We start from the raw sequence: 23,713 nt of genomic DNA, 5'->3' as shown, positions 1-23,713 counted from the left end.
GTTGCTGGCCTGTGGCAGCCTCTACCAGGGTGTCTGTAAACTCCTCAGACTGGATGATCTCTTTATTTTAGTGGAGCCCTCCCATAAGAAAGAGCACTACCTCTCCAGTGTCAACCAGACTGGGACCATGTACGGGGTCATTGTGCCTTCACAGGGCCAAGATGGCACCCTATTTATTGGCACAGCAGTAGATGGAAAACAGGACTACTTTCCTACCATATCTAGCCGAAAGCTGCCCCGTGACCCAGAATCTTCAGCTATGCTTGACTATGAATTGCATACTGACTTTGTGTCCTCCCTCATCAAGATACCATCAGACACACTGGCTCTGGTCTCCCACTTTGACATCTATTATGTTTATGGCTTTGCCAGTGGCAGCTTTGTGTACTTCCTGACTGTCCAGCCTGAGACGCCAGAGAACAGCATGTCATCAAGCGGATCCACCAGTGATCTGTTCTACACTTCTCGTATCGTCCGCCTCTGCAAAGATGACCGCAAGTTTCACTCCTACGTCTCTCTCCCTGTTGGCTGTGTGAAGAATGGCATTGAGTACCGGCTATTGCAGGCTGCCTACCTTGGCAAGCCAGGCCGCGTTCTCGGTGCCTCGCTCAACATCAGTGCCCAAGATGATGTGCTCTTCACCATCTTCTCCAAGGGTCAGAAGCAGTTCCACCGCCCGCCAGATGACTCAGCGCTCTGCGTCTTCACCATCCGAGACATCAATGCACGAATCAAGGAGCGTCTGCAGTCCTGCTACCAGGGAGAAGGAAACCTGGAGCTCAACTGGCTGCTTGGGAAGGACGTTCAGTGCACCAAAGCGGTGAGTTACACTGATAGACAGTGATTAAAAACCCATTCATACATACATACAGTGATACACTATAGTGCACATATCCTTTATACAGGCTATAGAAATAATGACTGGAATTGTTATCATGCACATATTATTCATCAACACTCTAAAGTTACTCTGGTTGAGAAATGCAGCTTAAGTTCCAGCCATAAAATATATTAAGTCATTATTTAAACAGTCCTTTCTTACACATCTGTAGATAATTTTAAAGGTGAGACAGGATCTCAATGACATGTAGTAGAGTAATTCTATTCTTGGCGTGTTTTAATCAGTCTGCAATCAATAAAGAGGCAAAGGAATTTTAATGAAGAGAATTCTTAACTGGCCCACAACATCTACATCTCATTTCAGTCCCTAAAATAAGATCGCTAACAGCAAGGGAATGGCCAAAGCTTTTCAATGAGCCTTAAAACCACAGTGTTCAAAATTTTGAGGGCGTATGCTGCAATGAAAATAAACACAGCAATCATCAGGAACTGCCTGTGACTGCCTTGTGTAGCACACTCACTGTAATCACATGATCACACTACATGTTATTATGTAGAACTTTTTTGCAGTCCTGCTATCATGGAGCATCCTCTTTCAAGTACAGTATATCTCAATGAGAGATATTCTGAAAATTAGGGTGAATTTATTTTCTTGGCAGCCATCAAAGTGATAATGTTCTCCTTGAGTGCAATACAAATAAACATGCTCTCTCCCCTTTTACAGTGAGAAAAGGTAATGTGGAATTGTTGCTCAAGTTATTTTGCCTCTGATGCTGGCATGAATCACACACCAGTCAATTCTTTTGGAAATCCCCAATTATCCTATAATACAAGGCCATGTATCTGCTACATGTTGTTAAGTAGAATTAAGTTTCTTGATTTTTTCCTCATTCCCAGGAGGCTGCAGTCCTCTGTGCTTTCATTCTGTAATTGCTAATAGGAATTTAAGAATATTAAGAATTAATGACTAGCTAAGTGTGTGACTAGTCAGTTACAGGGTGTGTATGTGTGTGTCTGTGTTGGTGTGTGTTTATGTATGCTGTATGTATGTATGTTGGAAAAGCTTTCCCAGTGCATATAAATGCGTGGTGTAGCTGCAGCATAGTGCTTGGTGTATTTTTAGGGTTTAATGATATCCCTACCCTCATGATGATAAGAACCACTGATCAACTTTCTTTATTACTAATCCCCCCCAGGGCACTCTATTGACCATTTTTATTAAAATCAGTAAATCCCCATTAGCGCAATGTCAGAGGTGATTGTCAGGAGGAGGGTGACATTCTCTCAAACTAGTGCTGTTGAATTTTATTATCTCCACTGAGAAGGTGGGTGAAGAGGCTGGAAGAAGGGAGAAGAGTAGGCGGAAGAAGGAGAAATGGTGGTATATAGAGCGATGACATTTGTTGAGAATGTGAGAATTTCTAACTGTGAGACCTCAAATTAGAACCTTCTTTCCAGTTCCCCGGAAGAATCCCCAATCATCCCAGAGTGCTCTGAAGGGTGTCAGACATTACCTGCAAAGCTACACCTCCCACTCCATTCTTTAGACATGCACTGCCAATAACGTTCTGCTCTCCTTTCACGTTATACACCAAGGATACACAAGCTTTGTGAGTGTAGCCACAGAGATAAGAAGGTGTAAAATACAGTCCTTAAGACCATGTCCTCATGCTCAATGAGCAGCCAATAAATCCATACTATAATATGGATTATGCAGATAGATGTCAATGGATGAGGAACTCTTAAAGCCTATACAAATTACATTTAACAACCGGATATGTCAACCATGCTAACATTGTCTGCTTGCTGTTAAATCCCCAAGACAAGCAGTGTGGTTACTTTAATGTGCACATATGTTTTACATCCTGTCTTTCTTAAACAAATATGTTCCTGGATCTCTGTGTGCAGTATTTTTAGAGCACCCATGTCTGAGATCTAACAAAAATATGAGGTGAATCAAGGTTAGACCAACCACAGAGACTGTATTTTCTTTGTTAAGTGTTAACTGTACCTCGCTGCTTTGTCAGTAAATTACACATGCAGTCCCACTGCCCTTCCTCTGGTCCATTGCTAACAGCAGGTAGCCAGTGAGCTCAAAGCATAGAACCTTAATTATACCCCCAGCTCTCATTCCCGTCTTGCAGACATTTCACTGTGTGTACACTTACATGCAGGCCAAGGCTGAGGCTGTGAATGGAACTGAGGCTGAGCCAGGGGATTCAGACACAGCATCCAATCAAAGATTGATCACCCAGCCGTCCAGCCTTCTGCCATCTGGAGATTCATACCATCTCTGTAGTCACTCCCAAGGAGGAGAGCCATGATGGGATTCTTTCTGTATCAGGCTGCCTGTGTGTCTTTCTCTCTGACTAACACCATTATCCTGTCTTGCTTTTTGCTCATGGCCCACCAACTAATTAACCACTCGTGAGAGCAAAGGGGAGCTAGTATTGATAACACTGGTATACCCTTAGAGAGAAAGTCTGAGAATAGATATCCTGTCACATCTAATTTATCCTTCATTCAAATTCCACAGAAAATGGAGCTCTTTGTGGCATTGTTTAACAAGATTACATGAATGTAGTCTACTATTGAAGCAGACCAGGCAACAAACTATTTTTGTAGCACAGATTAAATATTATACCGTATTGTGAGTTATTCGATAAGGATTAATCACACAGGGTTACGGTCTATTTATAGTCTCACAGCTCTGCTAAAGATAATCGATGTAATTTGTATCACATGAAACAGACTGAAACAGGCCAAACCTACATTTCCTCACTACTTGTGAGAGATTTGTGATAAGGCATGGGGGAAAAAGCAAAAAATCTGCAAGAAGGTGCACAAGAAAACTCAACTGCATAGAATCCAGGGGGATTTGACTTGGCTGCCAAGTCTGCTAAGCGTACATCATCTAAACAATCTAGATATAATCAGAACCAAATGGTCTGGAGCCCAACAGACCATATGTGGAATAGCTGCATGCATTTGAGGCTGTAGCTATTGATAAGCCAAAGTCTGGAACTCATGGCTGTTTCTCAAGAAAGCTGCTGGCTTTCCCATCTGATTTGTTCTGTCTCCATGTCTAATCAGCACATGTTTAAAATGAGCTTTAAATAATTATATAAAGTGCATTTGGATTTATAAGCAAGAGGAACATAATGTAAGCTCACCTTTTTTCTAATTTAAATACTGCAGTGGAACACCCCCATAGCACTATGTGCTATTTTGGGTAAAGGAAATAAAAGGAAATGCCATAAAGTGGGGGGAGTGACTATAAGAGCGGAGGCGATTATTCCCTGTCAGCATTATTGCTTTTGCTCCGCTCATGAAAATCTGCGTAGTACTGAAAGGTTTTACAGCCGTGGTGTGTAGTGAGAGTGGGAGATGTCACTCAACATAGTCTGCCTATAGCTTCCTGACAGGGATGGAGACAGAGACAGAGACAGAGACACAGAGAGATAGTTTAAGTGACAGAAAGAGAAGTAAGGAGTTGGAGTTGGAGAGAGGGTATGTACTGTATATTCAAAGGGAGTTTGTGCACAAGAGACTATAGAACACATGGAGGATTGCTGCTTGACCATCTCATTTTACTTCACATGGCACTTTGAGGCCACTGCCACTCAGACTGTCTCAGCTGACCTGATTCAACACTACACCACCGTCTTTCTCCTAATTCACCACCACCTCCTCCCTCGTATCTTACAAGATGGAGTCTTTACTGTAAGCAGAACGGAACATAATCACTCACAAATTTTCCTATGAACTGAAGTCTAGTATTTCTGAGACTTCATGGTGGTGATTATTTTCAAATTGATGGGTAAATACAGTTCTTTGCAGCCTCTTTCAGGTTTGCACGGTAATCACGCAGTGTGTTTGCCGGTGCGCATAGTTATAATGCAGCATGTGTCTTCCTGCAGAGGTGTGATGATAGGCCAGGGTAATGAGCCACAGTGAGAGCAAGGTGGGGCTCAGTCAGGCAGAGCTGAAACATGTCTGCCAAGTGGAACAGAAAGGCAAACGTTTGTCTGGCTGTGAGACTCACTCATGTACCTCCACCTCGCTCTGACCTCCCTCTCTCTCTCAGGCTCACCTCTTTCACCCCCTCATTTCTGTCCCAGACAGTCCCTGACACTGCCACTACTTCCACAACTTTGACCATCGCTCTCTCCGTCTGTCTCACTCCGTCTGTCTCACTCCGTCTGTCTCACTCCGTCACCTTCATCTTTCCTCCTTACTGAGCTGTCTTCTTTTATAATGCTCTCCGTCTCAGCCTATCCTCTCTTAATGTCTTATTCTCTAAGTCTTTCTCTCTGAGGTATTTTTGTCACTCCCCCTTCCTACAGTACATTTCATGTCAAGGGCTTCTATGTTTAATGTGACACAGTTGTCTCGTGCTCCCCATAACCTTTTTTTCTTTTTCTGTTCTATTCAGTTTCAGTTTTAATTGCCCTCCATTTGTCACCCATTTATACTTAATTCTGTAACCTTTTTCTCCCTTTCTATCTGTAGCCGGTGCCCATTGACGACTCTTTCTGTGGTCTGGACATCAACCAGCCTCTCGGTGGTTCTCAGCTGGTGACTGGACACACACTCTACACCGAAACTCGGGACCGCATGACTTCTGTCACCTCCTATGTCTACAATGGCTACTGTGTAGCCTTTGTGGGCACCAAGAGTGGACGCCTTAAGAAGGTGAGTACCAACTCCTCTTCCCACCCAACAGTTAAAGACCTGTTGTAAGAGATTTCTGCTCTCTTCATCACTGTGATACATAAAGACATAGGCTGTCCAGTGGTCCATGGGGTACAGACATTGTGAAGTGGTCCTATTTCTGTGTAGATGGATCATGGTCACAGGGAAACTTATCTCCTTAATATTTAATGCCTGCTGTCAAAGCATTAGAAAGGGGTAATGGCGATGGCTAGCTCACTGTAGTGGTCATTACCAGTTCCTTGTTAAGTGGGCAGTCTGGGCACCAGTGTCGCAGTGTTGAATAACCTGTACTGGCCCATTAATTTTAATAGGCACCTTTTTGCCTGTGGCCCACTGAGAAGCAAAGAGAGAGAAAGCCCATGCACTAAACCTCCAAGTCTTGGTTGGGGAATACAAACGCCACAGAGGGTAAAGGGCTGCTGGCTAGTTAATAATGATACATTTCTCACCACCAGCCACAGGAAACAAGGTATTAGACGAGACTGCTCACTGACAGGATCGAACAGTGAGGGAAGTGAGTGCGATGCTCTGTGTTCAGGGTGATACAAAGTGTCAAGTGTTAGAGTGTCAATCAGAGATGTCTATGTTTTTCTGACGAATTGAGAACAGCCATTGCAATGTTTCATCACCCACATCATCCCAGTAAGCTAATGCTTAGACTTTATGTTAAATGTTAAAATGAAATGCTTAAATGTAGATATTATGTAATTGTGAGTATGTCAAAATTGTTGTTTGTCTTGCATATTAACAGTGCCTTTTAGACTTCACTCAGACAGCTGGTTGAAACACTGGTCAGTAGTAACTTGGTTCCTCCTCCCATGGGGCTATGTGTTTGAGTGACAGCAGCAGTGTGTCACAGGGCAATAACCGGCTTATAGAGTCACCTCTTCCCCTAGTAACAACAGCTGTGTGAAGCTCAGAACAAGAGATTGAAAAGGAAAGACAGTCTCTAAAACCATTTTGATGCCTATTTTGGCAAGTTCTTTGTTATCTCAAGCCTGGCAATGCAACACAAATGGCCCTGGCTTGGGTTATTTTGGTCTCCATCTATTCATAATTAAATCAATACATCAGGCTGTGGTGAAGAGAAAATTCATTCAATGCAATCCCCTGTTTGAGCTGTTTAATAATTTAGCATCTTTTTCTACTTGGTTAAATTAGATGAGACAGAAAAGAGTGTTTTCCCCACTGTGTTGCTGTTGCTTGCATATTGTTTTTGTATCTCCCTGCTTCCTTCCACACTCTTGTCTGTAGCTTCCGCCTGCCTTTCCCCAGTCATCTGTCTCTATCTCCTATTCTCTGCTCCCTTCTCGTTTGAGAATCCATGCAAAATAGTCTTGCCTGCTACTGTGTACTTAGGCTCACTCCTCACAGGGGCATGACTGTAACCACAGTAACGCTAACATGAGGCGGGAATTAACCAGGATATGAGAAGGGCACCTAGAGAAAAAAAGTAACACGGTCCAGTGGTCGCACCAGAAAAACCTAGTAGAGCACTCAACCACAGAGACGGCTCCACATGACAACAGGATAAGGTTGTAATTCCACTTTCACCAAACACCAATAGCAATGAGTATTCCCTATCATCTGATTTATTGTCATCATAATTAGTCACCTTCCTCTCGATAAGAAAATGCAGGACGATTACTTGCAAATATCATGAATACCTTGATTGTATCCAGCAAAAGGTAAAATGAGCATTTGCCTTTAACATTATAATAATATTTCTCTCAACAAGTAACACAAAACTAAAAGTGCAGGTTCGATTGCACGTTGTCATCTCTGTATTTGGTAGGTATCTATTTGACTTCCTGAATTTTATTTGAACCCAGTTTTTAAAACAATCTTAGACAAGACACTGACACCACTGTGCAACACTTTGCATGCAGTTGCGTTATTGGATGGCGACCAGTCATGATTTGCATGCAAGCACACACATGATTCAACAAGCACTGACTGTCCACTTAATGTGCATGAAGGAGAGAATGACCACAATTAGCCTACCCACTGTGGCAATTGGAAGCAGCGTGAAAAAAGGAGAGATTACACTTGTAATAGGTAACAAATAGTCAATAATGCTGCATGACAGTGGTAAGAGGAAAGCAGCATTGCCCATTGTTATTGTTAAGGTTGTGGTTCAGTGTGTCTGAAATATGCATGTATTTATTTTGAGGGTGTTACCCATTCATGCCCTCAGGTGTCACAGGGAAGGCAGAGGAATATAGGGTGACCTGATGAGCTTTGGCTTCAGCTCCTCTGCAGAGGGCTGATAAGCTCCTACAGAGTTCTGAGAAACATGGTAGGACGCCAAAGTACCAAACATGACACAGCTATAGGGGGGACAAGATTTGATGCTTTGCTGGTGATACAGTTCCATACCTCCATCCCTTTCATGCGACCAGGAGAGACAGAGAGATGGGGGAAAAGGAGGGGTGTGGTGCACGGGGATGCACGGTTAAGGAGTGTGAGTGTGAGCAATAACGAGAAAAAAGAAGAGTAGCAGGAAGAAGCAGAGATAGGAGAAGGAAAAAGGTATTGGGGGAGGGAGGAAGAGACCGTTGAAATGTGAATTTAGTGCCGCCAAAGAAACCAGGGCTGCACCGCTGCCTGTAATTGGATTGGCTCCCTTCCCAAAGAATCCCCCCCCCTCCCCCTCCCCTGCCCTCCATCTCCCAGTTCCCCATTCAGTCCCACTTCTCCTTCCCTTCCTCCACCTCCCTCTCACTCTCCCTGCTGCTGTTTCCTGAGCTTTGCTAGAGCATGGCAAAACGGGAGGGATAGCGTTGGCAGGTAGTGCTGTTAGTGGCAGGGTTTTGCAGGGGATTGATTGAGGAAGAGGGGTTAAGAGGGAAGAAGAGTAAGCAGACACTAAGGTGAGGAGAATGCATATTCAGTGTGATAGACTGCAGGAAACACTAACACTACAGTCTCATATATTAGTGCTCACGTGCAGTGACGATGTGTACAGAGTATGAAGTGACTACATTTTTGTAGGGTTGAACCCCCCCCCCCCCCCTAAAAAAAAGGAGTATGCTCATCTACCAATCTAGAGTAAAACATCATACAACAGTTTATGAGTTAAATGTATAGCCTAAGCGTCAGGAGGCTTTCAGACATAGGTTGTGAACTTCTGGGTGGCACCCCTGGAGGCAGTGATTGATTGTTGAGGGCAGTAGTTGTTCACCTCAGCAGAAAACTGCCAGGGGGCAATCAATATTCCAGGCCATCATGCACTTTTTCTAGCTACAGTGAAACCAGTTTCAATCAGGACCAAACAGGACCAAAACCACTTTCAGTCCACTCTAAGGTGAGATCAGAAGATGTTCCAGTAAGCCTGTAGTCCTGCTCACAAGTTAATGTCCTATTTAAATTCTAGACCTGGGTTTACACTGATACTCACCAGACTGTATATCATATTCACCAGGCTCCATCATCTACTTTATCACTTATGTACCCGGAGACCAAAGACTGCTGCTGGGCTCCGTGGGTCAAATTATAGAGATAGTCGATCTGCTATGCAGTTTATTCTGAATACACATTACCCAAGAATTGCATCATCTAAATTGGAATTGTGGCTGTGTGTGGTTCACTTTGTGCTTAAGCACAGACATATCCCACACGAGGACTGGGATTGGTGGGAAGCAACGGCGGCATTAAGGAGGAGAAGAGCTGCGGGGAGCACAGCCTTTGATATAGATCGAGATGGAGGGCACGGCTGCACATGTAAAATTGGATGTTGAAAGACATCCCGGCGATAGATGAATGGGGAGGTTAAAGCAAGCTCAGCAAAGGCAAGTTCAGGATTCCCCTGTTAATCAGAGACAGACAGTGAGAACATCCTCAATCCCAGCTGTCTCATACAGAACAGCAGGGGTTAAGAACTGTTGAAACGGAGACCAAAGGGATACATTCCCAGATGGCAATCTCTGCTGCTTTCAACATAGTTCTCTATAGGTTTGTTTTAATATGTAATTGAGTGATTTAATATGTAATTGAGTCATGCAACCTTGATATATTAAATAGCTACTTCAGGCTAGCATTGCCTCATAATATCTTGATGTGCACTACATGCTTTACTTTCTTCATTCAAAACACCATCGTGGTGGACGCAAGTGTTCAATGGAAGTCAAGGGTTGATTAGTGATGGGTCATATCAGCAGTAAACCATGGATGAAACAAATGTCAAACCATGGATGAGAAAAATGTCTTCCGGCACTTTATCCTTCAAGCCTTCAACCATGATGAGCTGCTTTCGGGCTAATTAATTCTTGTAATCATGCTCTGATGAGTAATCAGGAATTGGTTTGGATTGTGCCCCTGGCAGCTGAAGAGGAGAACTTGAAAGGGTGGTTCAGGTGTTTAACTGGACAAATGTCCTGCTGAACTGGTTAACATAGCTGAGGGGGCATGGCTCACTCACCTGGCTCCCACAGTGGGCTGAATAGCAAAAAGCATGTGTGTGTTGTGCAGACAGTACTGGAGTGTCGCTGAGGGTAGCAGCTGATCATAGTGCACAAAGTGTTTGGGACTTTAAAGGCTTGTAAATACTGGCAGCTGCTCCTACAGAACCCTTGTGGCCAAAGGGTCAACCCCCCTCCACCCGTCTACCCTCCACCACGCCATGAACCTTGCCTGTCTGTATCCCATCAGTCCGCAGGCTGCTCACCTGCTTGACTCGTCAAGGCCCCGCTTTGGTGTGGCCTGACTTTGCATGTCCTGGATTTTGATGTGTTTTATTTTTGTGTGTGTGTGTGTGTGTGTGTGTGTGTGAGGTGAGGGATCAGCAAATCAAATTATTTTTTGAGCTCAGTGTTTTCAAGGCAGGGGAAGTAGCAGGAAGAAAGAGGAAAACAGGTAGGACAGAGATAGAGAGACAAAATGACAGACGGACGGACAGACAGAAAACTAGAATGGAGAGGGTGGGGGCTCTAGCTTGCATTGAGGATGATGTCCCTAGCAACAGCTGTGGCCCATGGCAACAACTGAATGGAAGCCCATCCTGTTCCCCCAGGGGTACAAATTACTCTGAGAAGAACAGAACTGAGGGGTCCTGTCACCTACATCTCCCGCAACACACACACACACACACATGCACATGCACACACATACACAATCATGATTTATAATTATATGAATGATATCAACATGAACACTGTTCGCTTTACTTCGCCCATAAATAACTTAGAGTTGATCATTAGAGCTTCATCATGGAGTAAATAAACAACCTAAAAGCACAAAGAATGAATAATTTTAATGGCTTTGTTAAACATCTCTATTGTGCCTGCATGGCTCGTATTAACCTTGAGCTGACATGAAAAGAAATACAATTGCAAGTGAAAAGCGCTGTCATAATTGCCACCAGGTAGAATTTGTTTCCAATCATCATACTCACAAATTATTATTTCTCAACTGAATGCCTTGTATAATAACCATTGCATCACTTTGTTTCAGACTGAATGGTGTGGTCCTATTAATCCAACACAGAACAAATTACTGTACCCCTTTGTTAAACCTATGTCTGTGTTGTTTGAATGGAAAAACTGAATGAAAACCATCCTACCCAATATACCTGTTAATGAAGAAGGTAACTAACATTGCAGACTTGGCAAAGACAGACAGCTGACAATATGTATAACAGTCATATTCAGGACACTCCCTGTTAAATTCCCTATGATCTTTTTAATCACATTAAATTAAGGAATTAAACTTCAGGTTGCCCACCGGTATCAGCTGGTAGTCTAGTATAGCCTTCAGATATTAATTTTGCCACTAAAAGCACATTCTCTCCTCCTCCCAACACAATTTGCAGCACTTTCCTCAAAGAAGCTGAAGCAAATGTCCTACAGTAAAACCAGCACTATTTGGAGAAGTGCGAATGGAGCTAAATTTTATTTTCTGTCATTACCAGGACCTCAGGGGATCTGTGGATGGCAGCTCACAGAGAGACTGTCAAGCTTTTTTCAGCAACTTTTACAGCAAGACAGGATGACCAATAATTGATGATTTACAGATCCTACAGAACTGAAGGGCTGTTTGAAGGCTTGCTACATCCATGAGGAAATTTAGTAGAATCTGAAGCTTTATGCCCTCAATTTTATACATTGGAATTTGTTTTTTTAATTATTTATTCTCAAAAGCAAAGTGTACTTTCTTGAGTGGCATTTTAATTGTGGAAAGATGACAGTGTTTTTGTGCTTTGTGTTTATTTAAATGTATAAATACTAGGCTAAAGCTATTTGTGAGCGGGGGCAATTGCTATAGGTGTTTAATTGGTATAATCATCTCTCTAGTATAGCTAATGACTAACTTGTTCATTCAGTTGTGGACTAGTAGGATGTCTCTGTGACCTTTTGGAACCTGGCCTCCACTTGACCCCCCTCCTGCTCAGTTCTTAACCCTGAGCCAGATAAAAAGGCGGCCGACGGCAGCAGGCTGTGTCTTTCATGGCTGTTTCTATCTGCCAGACCCGGTCCTGGCTTCTCTAAACACTTCACTGTTAAAAGGCCAGTGGAAGACTGAGAGCTCCCGCCGTTCCATTCATCCAAGCCTTATATCTGCTTTTTCCCTCTTAGTCTCTCTGATTTACTTTCTCTCTCTCTCTTCGTGTCTTTCTCTATCTGTCTCACTTCCTCTTACTTTTCATAGCAGTGAGTTAAATGTAGCATGGTCAGTCAGCCAGTTGTCCCCTCTCATTTTCTCTCTCTTTCTCAGTTCCCTTCTCGTTCCTCTCTTTCTTCCCATCCTTTTCTGTCTCAGTGTCTCACTCTTTCTCCTGGTCTTTTTCTCCTTCTCTTCCCTGCTCAGACTATTACAATGACACAGCCTACCCTGCAGTGATCTCATTAATCACATTCAAACAGCTCTCTGTTGCTTTCTCTCCTTCTATCTGTCTCCCACTCCATTCTCTTCCTCTAATTGCTTGCTCTTTTCTCTGCCAGTGTCTCGAAGGAAGCGTTTTTCATTATCTAACAACAAGAGACTAATACTCAGACAGTGCATACATTTTTACTACAGATGGATTTTATACATGCAGGCTTAATTTAGCCTGTAGATATACAGTTGTGTGCCAATGCTGCAAATCCCAAAAGACACAAAGACAGAATCACATATGTCTGTAAATATGTTGTGCACAACTTATTCATTAATTTATCACCAATACTACTGTTTCTTCTAAGAGGAGGACTTTTGATTTGTTAACAACAATGCCTTCTCTTTTTTAGGAAACAAATTACTCCGTTGAGTGCGCCCCATAATTGGACTTAACTTCATGAGTGAGATTAATTAACCCATTGTAGTTTAAGGCCAATTTTCACCAGAGGCTACATGTTCGAAAAACTATTGCTGCAATCCAGTTTCTTTTAGATTGTTTTCTTGTTGACGGGGATAAAAATTAGGTTAATGGCCGTATTATTTGTGTTGCAAAATGGAATTTTTTGTAATCGAACTTGGGACTTTAAAGGGAAAACAAGACTAAGACCTTGGCTCTGTGTTCTACAGTTGCTCACACACAGTCTGGGACTCATACCATGCCTGTGGCAGTGGATTGTGTGGTTTTCACCAATGTTGAGTTCAATAATGTCATTAGGATTGACAAGCCACATCAAACACTACTGGATACTCAGATCCATGTCTTCCTGCTTAGGCAGAAACATTAAACGTGTGGAATTAGGCTGAATATTCCCACATGTTTCTCTGGGTAAGAAGTGGCCTTTTGCATTCTTATGAATACGGTATATCTTTAGCCCATGCATCATGGCAATCCGATGCTTTATGTGCAATAAACACAACAAGAATATGTCCAAAACATTATGCAAGGGAGCTGTGTTGGGAGACAGAGCCTCACAGCCTATCAATATTCCTGTTTAGTCTACAGCCAATTGGCACCACAGGGAGAACATTTGAAATTCATAGAAATGCTTATCAGTGGTTGCGTCGCAGTTATTGATATGTTTCTGGGGAAACAACATAGTATGGATGTATGCCTTGTTATTTTTTCTTGCCTGAGGTATGAATCTCAGAGCTCCAATGACTTCCAACAGTTATACCAATCAAAGAAAAAATTCTCTCTGTCAAATGAACTTTAAGTACTCAGTGCTTGACTCTTGTCTTCTGAATGCCAGCTGGCATGGAATATGAGTTTTTTTTCTTCTTCAATTTCCCTGCTGACCTTGCCGAAGTACACACAGAGAGAAAAGGGACAGACACAGAAAGGGTAAACATCTTTAGGATAGAAAAAAAAGCCAGAAATAGATTAGCGAGCAACATCTGTCAAAGTGGATGGCTGGCTCAGTGCCAGGCTTTATTGATTTGCTTTACAAAGCACTTGAATGGGCCAGATAACTGTGATTAGCCAATTCATTACTGCTTGCTCTTAGAGTGGTCAAAAATTAGATAAAAGGGGGGATAGGGAGGACAGAGGACGAGTGAGAGCAAACTATTACTTTGTAAACTTGCACAGAAACTGTAACAGTGGCTCACAACAATTGGAATCTATTTGAAGTTCTTGATGAATTTTCCCTATTTTACATGAATCGTAATTATCATCCTCATTAGAAGCAGTTACAGAATGAAAAAGGGAAAAACATGTATTGTTTATGTGTTTGATAGCATGCATAATGATTCTAGATTACTCAATCAACCAAAACAGCATTCCTCTCATCTACTTTGCAAATGTGCGCTTCCATTTCAAGTGCCTTTTCAAGTTGTACGCTGCCAATAGATCTCAGAAATGAGAATTGTTTTAGCTTTGATGATATACTAAACTGTTGTCTGTGTGAAGGCAAACAGAGTGTGACAGCGACTAATGTTTCTGTCTGATAGTGAGACAGCTTTACTGCTCCTCTGTCTCCTACTTCATACAAGACAGCAGCAGTTATCAGGGCCCTCAGAGTTAAGCTTGTCTGGGTGACAGCATTGTTTAATGCATTTCTATGATCACATAGTGTTTACAGCGAGCTTTTATGGGCTCTACACAAATCATTTCTCTGATATATGCATTTTGACATTGCACAGTCATCTGATTATCATTTATTATGAATGTTACGACAATAGGAATTAGGGATTGTTATAAAATGCCATGTTCCTTATTGTTGCAACGTTGAATACGGTTTGCCTCTGAAACCTGGCCGTTGGATCTCTGACAGCGAAGGATGGAGGCAAGGAGACCTTTATCTTTTTCACAGATTTTCCTTTTACACCAATTTCCTTTCTACATTTGTTCTGTGCATACTCCCTATCTCTTCATTTCTTCGTCTCTCTCTCACTCTCTCCATCTCTCTCTTTCCTACCGCAGGACTGTCAAGTAACTCCAGCTAGCCATCAGCCTAATGAACAGTGATACAGTGCTAATGGCATGTGATAATATTTCAAGCCACTGGTAATCTCCACTCACTCAACCTTTACCTGCTCGTCACTTCTGCACCATTAGCACACACGTACACACACGTGGGGCATCTCTTTCCCTTGACAGCTGTATGTCAGGTCTTGGCCTCATGCTGTCATGAAACAGAGCTGTCAGCCTGGACTCCTTAATAATCCAGCCGTCCAGCAAAGACAGCTACAGTCTTAATGGGGTTGGACAGTTCCCTCTGCATAGCTTGTAACATGTCATACAGTGTGTTGTGTTCAATGGCGAGAGCGTCCTCTGAAGCCTTACCCTCTCCTTTGTTTAAAGACAGTGACCTTACCATAGTGTTTTATTGGTATTTATATTATGTAGCTCTTCTCATGTTTCCCTGAGAAAAAACAAAATAGTCATTCACCATTCCTTTTATAGTCCCATAATATAAGCAAAAACCTACAAATGTGCAGCTCACTTTCAATATGTTCTCTCATCTCAGCATCTGACCCCTATAGCAATGACATATAGCACAATGTCACGGTTGTATATTGCCATTACACACAACAGCTAGAGGTAGAGCTAGATAGAGTGCAAGGGTCACAGACACCAAATATTGTCTGAATGGAATAGGCAGAAAATATAGTCCATGTAAAATCTATGATATTTCAAAAGCTGTAGATGCATGTAGATTGCTTGGAATATTCTGTGTTATAGTGGAGATGAAAAATGCCAAAGTGCAAGAGTTAAATAACTGAGAGAGAGAGAAAATAGCAAGGCCATGTGTGCGATTGTGAAAAACACCTGCATCACCAGAAAGCCCATGCCAGGCCACCGGGAGGGCATTAACGAGGTGGTGATATCAAAGAGCAGAGCAGGAGCTAGAGGCCTCTTCCAACCACAGGTCAGCTCAGCCACTGCTGTTATTCATTAAACTCTAATGGTTAGTGATTGGGAAAACATTATCTGGGCCTCTGGTAACTTGAATAAAGGTAGGGGTCAAGGCCAGAGGCCGGGCGAGACATCCCCATGCTCGGTGACATGGGCTTGCTCTGTCAGATTGGATTAGCAGTCAAAGCGGAGAGGTGATGATTTGATTTAATAACAGCACAGCAGCTAACCATCAACATTCCTCCTTTTTACCCACTTTAAAAGGGCAGTTAAACCTTTCTGTGGGGAATAATGTGTTACAGTCAGTCATAGTAAAGTGTTTTGGTGCAGTTGGCAGCCACAGTTTGGTGCTGCTGGAAGCAGCTGTTGGCTCAGTGGGGTGTATGGATTGAGGAGTGTGTATTGTGTTTGTGTGCACGTGGGCTCGGTCTTTATTAGCTGAAACCAGACACCAGTTTTAAGTTAGCGTTGTATCAGTTAAGATTGGGGACCAGAGGGCAGAGATCTTATCTACATCATTTGCATGTTACTTCCCTAAGGTATCATGCCTTCAGTGTGTGTAATGAATGTGTTTGACTTTGACTTTTGCACATAATATACAGAGCTGAATGATTTTGTTACACATATACATGTACAAAATATTCTTTGGTGTGGGGCACATACACATTTCACTCACTTATTTGCATGAGGGAGGTGTACAAAAACTCCCTTGATCATACATTCAAAAGACACTACGTGTTTCACTCTATTTCAAGAGTGTTTCATCACACACAAATGCATGCACACACACGCACATACACACTGGGGAGGAGAGGGGGCTTTTGCCTTCCAACTGATTAGGAAACGAGAAACACTTGTGTCATGAGTTTTCAGCTTAATGAGCCCAGATTGTTGTGGTTGAGTGAACATTTGGGTGCAGGTATGCCATGTTTAGGCTGCGAGCTGGATCGGAGGATGGGGGGGGGGGGCGGTGGTTAAATCGGAAGGTGTGCTGGATCAGATGACTGTGTCGGCTCCCCGGGATCCTCAGCTGAAAGGGGATAGGACGGTGTTTGGGTTACAACATGCTGGGAGTGCTGTTCTCTTTAAATAAGACACACTTGAACAAAGTGCAGCTGATCAGATTAGCGTGGCTGATCAGGTTTCTCAGCAGGTTTCTGGCTTCTACTGTCTGAACATCTTGACGAGGAAATGCTGTTAGTACAAAAACATACTGATGAACAAAAGCAGCAGAATGAGGGAGATTTGCCAACACAGTTGTTGTTAAGCTTTAGTTGGAAAATAGATGATGATGGCACATAGATTCTACACACTCTATTTCTGATCAGTACAGCCTAGTCTGTTCACACATTAAACATCTATCCTTTTGTTCATTGAGGTTTGCTTTTCTGCATCTGCACTCTTTCTCAAGGACAAAGTTATTTTTTCTGGCAGTAGAGAAAAATCCTACAATAAAGTGGACCTATGGGACTCAGTCTGAAACAATGGTAGCAGGATGAATTGAACCAAATCGAGTTGTGCCGGGTTCTATTGTTAAGTTTGCTATTGTGTGACGAGGAGGAAATTGTTTCTGTTCTCGGGCTTTGATGAATCCCCCCTTCAAAGACCAGAGATCATTGAAACAACAGAGCAGGCGAAAAACAAGAATATTGTCAGAAAGGCAGCATCTCGGTTCGGTTCACCATTTCTGTTCTGTCGTTCTCAGTCTCATACTCATCTGCTGTCTACGGCTATTTTCTGTATCTGTCCTTTTCTCTTACTCTAGCGTATCCACTTTTCAACATCTTTTTCTCTGTTTGTCGTAACTTGTTTTTCTCAAATGCCCAGTCCCTGTCTCTGTCTCTACCCCTCTCTGTCTCTTTCTCATTCTCCATGGCTTTTCACCCATGATCCATCCAGGACAAGCCACAATCCCTTATAAGGCCACTGGAAGCCCCCATCTGGCCTCTTATTTCCATATCAGATCTGCTGTAACAGACAGGGTTTATACAGGATCAAGCCTGGAATGTGAGTCTGCCTCTCCTTTCGACTGTGCCACATACCCCTGCTATGCTCTCTGCTCTTGGGCACAAACCTGGTCACACCTTCTACCCCCCCCCTCCTCCTCTCTCCCCCTCTTCTTGTTTTGCAGCTTTATCTCCCTCACCTCAATTTCCCCACATTCCCAGTTCTCATCTCTTTCCCTCTATTCCACTTTTCCTCATATTTCTTTTTTTCCGTCCTCCTTTTCTCGGATGCACCTCTCTCATCTCTCTGTAGCCCCTATTTCCACCAAACGCACAAACACAAACACACTTCTCTCCTCTCCTCTCCTCTCCTCTCTCGGCGGCATCTTAGCCGAAGCACATATTCATGTTCGGGGACAGAGACACAGCATGCTCAGATGGTTGCTTACTCTAAGTTCATAGCTTATACAGCAATGCAGCCGCAGACAGCCAAACAAAAGACTAAGCCACATCTGAGTGCAAGACAAAAAGAGGAACGCAGTAAAGCCATACAGTACAACCCTGCAACAAACACTCTTAAAGCAGACTCAAAGGACAATCCGCGGTTTGGGCTTAGATGTCCATTATATCTAAAAGCTCTGTTTCCTTCACCATCATTACATCTCTCTGTCTATCTGTCTCTTTCCGTCCATCCCTTACGCACTCAGTGAGCCTGTTCTTCATTACAATTTGATGTTTCCACAGGGTTTTTCTTCCCTCCCTGTCGAGCTTTAATATGTAAAGTGTCGACTTTCCTGTGTGTGTGTGTGGTTTGGTTTGTTGTCGTAGGGAGTCTGTTTCTGATTAGGTCCGCTCTCACTAAGCTTTCCCCTTTACTACCACATTTGGGCCTTGCTTGGCTGTGGAACCTTTACAGTGAATCCCATCCAAGCCTTAATTGTTTTAAAAGGCTGGTGGCAGACCTGACTTTCTCTTTGGCTCTGCTTGTTGTGTCTTTCTATCCTTCGTTCCCTCTGTACTTACTCGGTCTCCCTTGCACCTCTATTTCCATTCCATCACATTCTCCTTTGTTCCTCCATTCTCTCCCAGGGTCTGACACAAATGGAGGGATGAAGGGATGAGAGGGGATCTCATATAGCCTATAATGCTTATCTCCTCTGGGGCCTGCATAGCTCATTAACCTACGTTAGTCTCCACATGCCTCCATTAAAGAGAGACACCTGGCTCCCGAGGGCCCAACAGGGAAATGACAAGTCCGGTCTCTTTTCCCTTCATCAGCATCTGTGACGCATATAGTGAAAGGACTCATTACACTAAAGAACTGCACATGCAAGACTGCCTGGCCTTTGTAGCTAGTCTTGTATTTCCTCCTTTATAGTGGCTGCGGTGGTTATTGATGCCGATGTGTGGATTCCTCTGTCATGTCAGCTGTGCCGTAATGTGACATGTACAGTATACTATACATTGAAATAATGACACCCACATTATATGCAAGTGGCTTTCCATGAATAACAAGTAGCCCTTCTTCTTGGTTTAATGGAAATCAGAGGAGTTGAGTATTGAATGTGATGGGAAAGCAACAGCTCTAGTCCTTACACACAGCAGATCTGTTCAGCTGGAAACAGACTATAACCTTCTGGTACAGTGGCAAGTCTCAGATTAGCCAAAGTCCTTTTCAGAGCCAGGGCAGCATCAGCTGCATTCCGGGGTTACGCATTGAAATGTATACTGTGAGTAATTGCCAGTGAAAAGCCTAAATCTTATTTGGGCGATGCATCCCAAATCTGTGTTCTGGTCCCCTGACTGGCTCTGGTTAATCTGCTTGGTGGGGACTTAGCCTTTCTAATGTTCCTGCCATCCTCCGCTCTGCCATACAGAAGAATGCAGAGATAAGCAGAATTTCAATGCCACCTAGAGAGAAAACAAATAAATGCCATCAAATACTTTCATTATATTGGGAAGATGAAAAGATATGCAGATGGCATGTTTTGTTACCTATCATTTCATTTTCAGCAACTTCCTGTTTGTCTTTTTCCTTTGCTTATTTTTTCCCCCCTCTCCATCTGTGCTACTGTCTTTTTTTCATTTTTCCCCCTGTGCTTGTAGATCTCTCAACCATGCATTTCTGGCGCTAAAGCGAGTAAGTTGAACTGCATCACTTTAATGTCAGACTCCATGTTTTCCACAACACTGACCTCTTTGTTTTCTGCTGCCTGCAGTTTCTCTATTCTCTGCTTTCTCCTTTTCTTTCTTCTTCAGTACTCCCTCTCACTTTGTGTTGTGTGTGTGTGAGTGTTTTGGTGTGTGCGCGTGTATGTGTGTGTGTGTGTGTGTGTCTGGCAGACAAGTGGATGTGAGGGAGTTAAGGCGACCTGGAACAGTGTAGTTTCTCTTTTCACTATTTTCGCATTTTTCTGTCCCCCTCCTCTTCACCGGTTGTATTTCTCTGCTATTTGCGTCTGGCTGATTCTCATTCTTCAGTCCATCTCCAGTGCTAAGAAATATTAGCATATCATTGCCGTAAGGAGCTTCAAACTTCACAATTAATGGGTTTTTAATGGTTCCCCGGGCCCCACTATTATGTGGCCAGGCTTCTTAGCCTAATCCAGTGGGGACCATATGGGCAGCAGCTCGACTCCATACGTTGGACCCAGAGGTGTATTGAAACCAGTGGGGAAGCACAGCCAGAGTGTATTTAAATCCAGAGGAGCTTGGGGCTTTATTTAAAACCAAAGAAAGTTTATTTGTTTGAGGACCTCAGAGACTGGAGTGACTGCAGCAAGGCTCTCCTTCTTTTACAAGCGCTGGATTGATTGTCCACTTGGGTTCCAGGTGTGAAGGTTTTATAAAATGTGTGCACGTTCGTCTGTGTGTGTGTGTGTGTGTCTGCATTAGTGCGTAGACACACTAGGTTTAACACCATGCCTGTTTCTTTAAATGTGGAGTTACTCTTTGACTTAAGAGTTCCAGCCAACTTGAGCATTAAACTAGCATCTAGTGAGTTTTAAAATACATTCAACAGACCACCAACAAGCACAAATATCTCATCCATGTGAGGTGCTGTTATGGACTGGCACATCAGTGAGGTGAAATATACAGGACACTTGACACACTGACAGTGTTTACACATTTGAACCCACAAGGATTTACTTTACATATATATATATAGTGTTAATTCAAGCACTCAGCTTGCCCTGGAAAGGAATGTGTCTTTAGGTTTATGCGTCGCTGTCTGTTTATGTGCCTCAAAGTAAACTCAGTAGATCGCTCGCTTACTTTGTCCTTGGACAGCCATTTGTTTCTTTTTATCCCTAAAATTCATCTTTGCCCATAGGCAGAGACTTAAGGTGCCAATATACTACATCAGAAGGGCTTGTTGGATGGTTGAAGGACCTACCACACCCCACCGGCTGGTGAAAGACTTCTGTGAAGGCTGCTCTTGTGTATCTTCGTTCAAGCCTCCCCAGGGATCTCTCCTTGCTTTTCAATCTTCACTCCTCTAAACAGAAATAAGCAAATTGGAACAGTCTTTATGATGGCGGACCAGAGCGATTTGCAAGCCAAGCGAGGAACGAGGCGTGAGGAACAATCAAATACAGAAATTGGCATGTACACTAAGATTGCCTCCTAGAAGAGATTAACTGAAAATGTGTGCCATTATCCTTATATATAAATGATTTTTGCATCTCACCCTTCCTCCAATCATGGCAGGCTTTTCACTCAACTATGAGTGTGGTCATTAGGAATAGCCTTTGCCTTCTGAATTGTTGGACACCATGTCATATAAACAAATACCTTTCTAGTGTTCCTTGGCCCTTAGTCACTATAAATTAAAACTATCATGCAAAGTTTGTGTGAATGTTTCTGTGTGTGTATCTTTACAGGACACAGACTAAACTTTCAAGGCAAATTAATTGGCTTGATTTAGCAAAAAAACAAACTTTATTTGCTCAGCTGCTCACTGTCCATTTCTGACAAAACTTTGTGCGCCGTCAGACTTTGTCCTTGTTCACTCCTCAGTAAACTCACAGTGATCCAATTTAGAAATCCAATCCTTCCAGATGGACTTGAGAATAAATTACTAAAGGTCAAACTAACCGGCCAAGCAGCTAACAAGCCAGCAGACCACGGTCAACACCTGAGTGGAAAGCAGCCAGAAAAGCTCTTTACTCATTACAGTTCCTGTCGATGGAAAGAAGATTAAAAACGACTAAAGACTGTGTCTCCTCAGCTCGTGCACTTTTTCCACAACCACGATCCACTTAAGCTTTTAATGTAATGTATGTGTTATATAGAAGGGTTGCGGTGTTACAGTATGTATACAGTCCTCTTCTCTTTCCCTTTCTTTTTTCCTCTCTCGTTTTCCTGTGTTTGTGTGTGCGTGTGTGTGTGTGTGTGTGTATGAATGAATGCCAGGCAGTACAGTAAGTGCTGACGCAAGCTTTATGCGTCCCTGTCCAGGTAATGGCCTGTAGCAGTACTGCAGCCTGGGGCCAGCCAGAGGAGGAATGACATTTACTGCCAGCTTAACTAGCTCATTAGCCTGCTTCACAGTCTTTCTCTCTATTCACTCCACAGAGAATAATGAGAATAGCACTGTTTTACACTGCCAGTTGTTATTCTGCTCGTGTCTTTCAAGGCTATCAAGATGGAACATTTAGATTGTTTGGGGAAATGGCTTCTTGTTCTCTTGCTCTCTGTGCTGTTTTAGCGCGAGTGTTCACTCAGTCTGTCTTTGAAGAAACAATTGATGAGAGTGTTGAATCTTTATATGACTGCGCTTCATTGTACTCTGGGTGAGATATCACCACTGCATACTCACCTACAGCGAGCTCATCTTTTAATCAGACCTGATCCAGGAGACTGATTGGCCCCATTGTTCAGTGTACAACGCTATTGAAATCTGCCTTTCATTCCTTCTAAACAGACAAACAGTCATCTATATTCACACACACACACACACACACCTGCATACACACACCTGTGCGCACTGTTGCACAAACTCACATCTTCATTATGCCACTTCTTCAGTTGATTGGAGGGTTGTTGTGTGATGTCTCAACACAATCTTGCCTCTCCTTTTCTAGCTGCCTGACATTTCTGTTCTTCATTAGGGACGGAGGGATTGAAGGAAGTAATGGAACCAAAATGACATGCAAATAGCAAAGATGTAATTAAAACATCACATCAGAGCTACAAGCCCGGGCTTCCTTTACTCCGGTAGCTGTATTCAACTGTCTGCAGTCGTTGACTGACATGAGCAGCCGTGCTATGAGATGTGTTTGTTTAGTAGGCGTGTTAGCACAGCGGCATTATAGCAAAACACACACACACACACACACACACACACACACACACACACACACATACAAAACACAGACCGACGTGTAGAGCACAGTGTGTCCAATCAGGATAGTGGAATGCCCCAGGCCCAGGCACATCCCAAGGCCTTTGTTCTGGATGTGTTTTCTTATTGATAACGCCTGAATGTACTTACAGAGAAAAAAGCGCTGAGAGATGAGATTGATTTTAAAAAGCAACACACTACAGTATACCTCCAAACTACACAAAAAAGCTCACTAAAAAATTCTATCTGGCAAAGGCGGTGTGCAAACAGTATCGTTTGTCTTCCTGTCTTCCAGTTCACAGTCTTGCGTCTGCTCTGTACAGTCGGTTATCCAGTGACTCTGGTGTTGGTCAGCACTCCCTGTACAGCCCAAGGCCTGTTCTTACAGTCAGATCCTCTTTTGTCTTCCTTCCATTAATTGAATGTGGGTGCGCATGTGCATACTTCTCTGTCTGTCTGTCTGTCTGTCTGTGTGTGTGTGAGTGTGTGTGAGAGAGAGCACTTCACAACCACCATATCCTGTGTTTACAGTGTTAATGTAGCGGATTAGACGTTAGACTGTCTGTGACTCATAATGACTTATTGTACCTCACCGCGAAGAGCCATTGGAAGGCATGACCGCGGGCAATAGCAGGG

General features: G+C 43.1%; 1 protein-coding gene across 1 annotated transcript in view; it reads left to right on the top strand.

The window, feature by feature from the left end:
• The first annotated feature begins 239 nt into the window (after positions 1-239).
• The window catches only part of plxna2 (plexin A2), a 141,875-nt gene continuing 118,401 nt past the window's right edge, over positions 240-23,713 (top strand). Inside the window, exons 1-2 of the mRNA XM_053317321.1 lie at positions 240-820; positions 5,353-5,535. Coding sequence (XP_053173296.1) covers positions 260-820; positions 5,353-5,535 — 744 coding nt within the window. The 5' untranslated portion in view covers positions 240-259. The remainder of the gene's footprint in view (positions 821-5,352; positions 5,536-23,713) is intronic.

This window comes from Scomber japonicus, chromosome 4 (assembly GCF_027409825.1).
Source record: "Scomber japonicus isolate fScoJap1 chromosome 4, fScoJap1.pri, whole genome shotgun sequence".
NCBI lineage: Eukaryota > Metazoa > Chordata > Actinopteri > Scombriformes > Scombridae > Scomber > Scomber japonicus.
The sequence above is the reverse complement of the archived record's forward strand: the minus strand, read 5'-3'. Positions and strand labels throughout refer to the sequence as shown.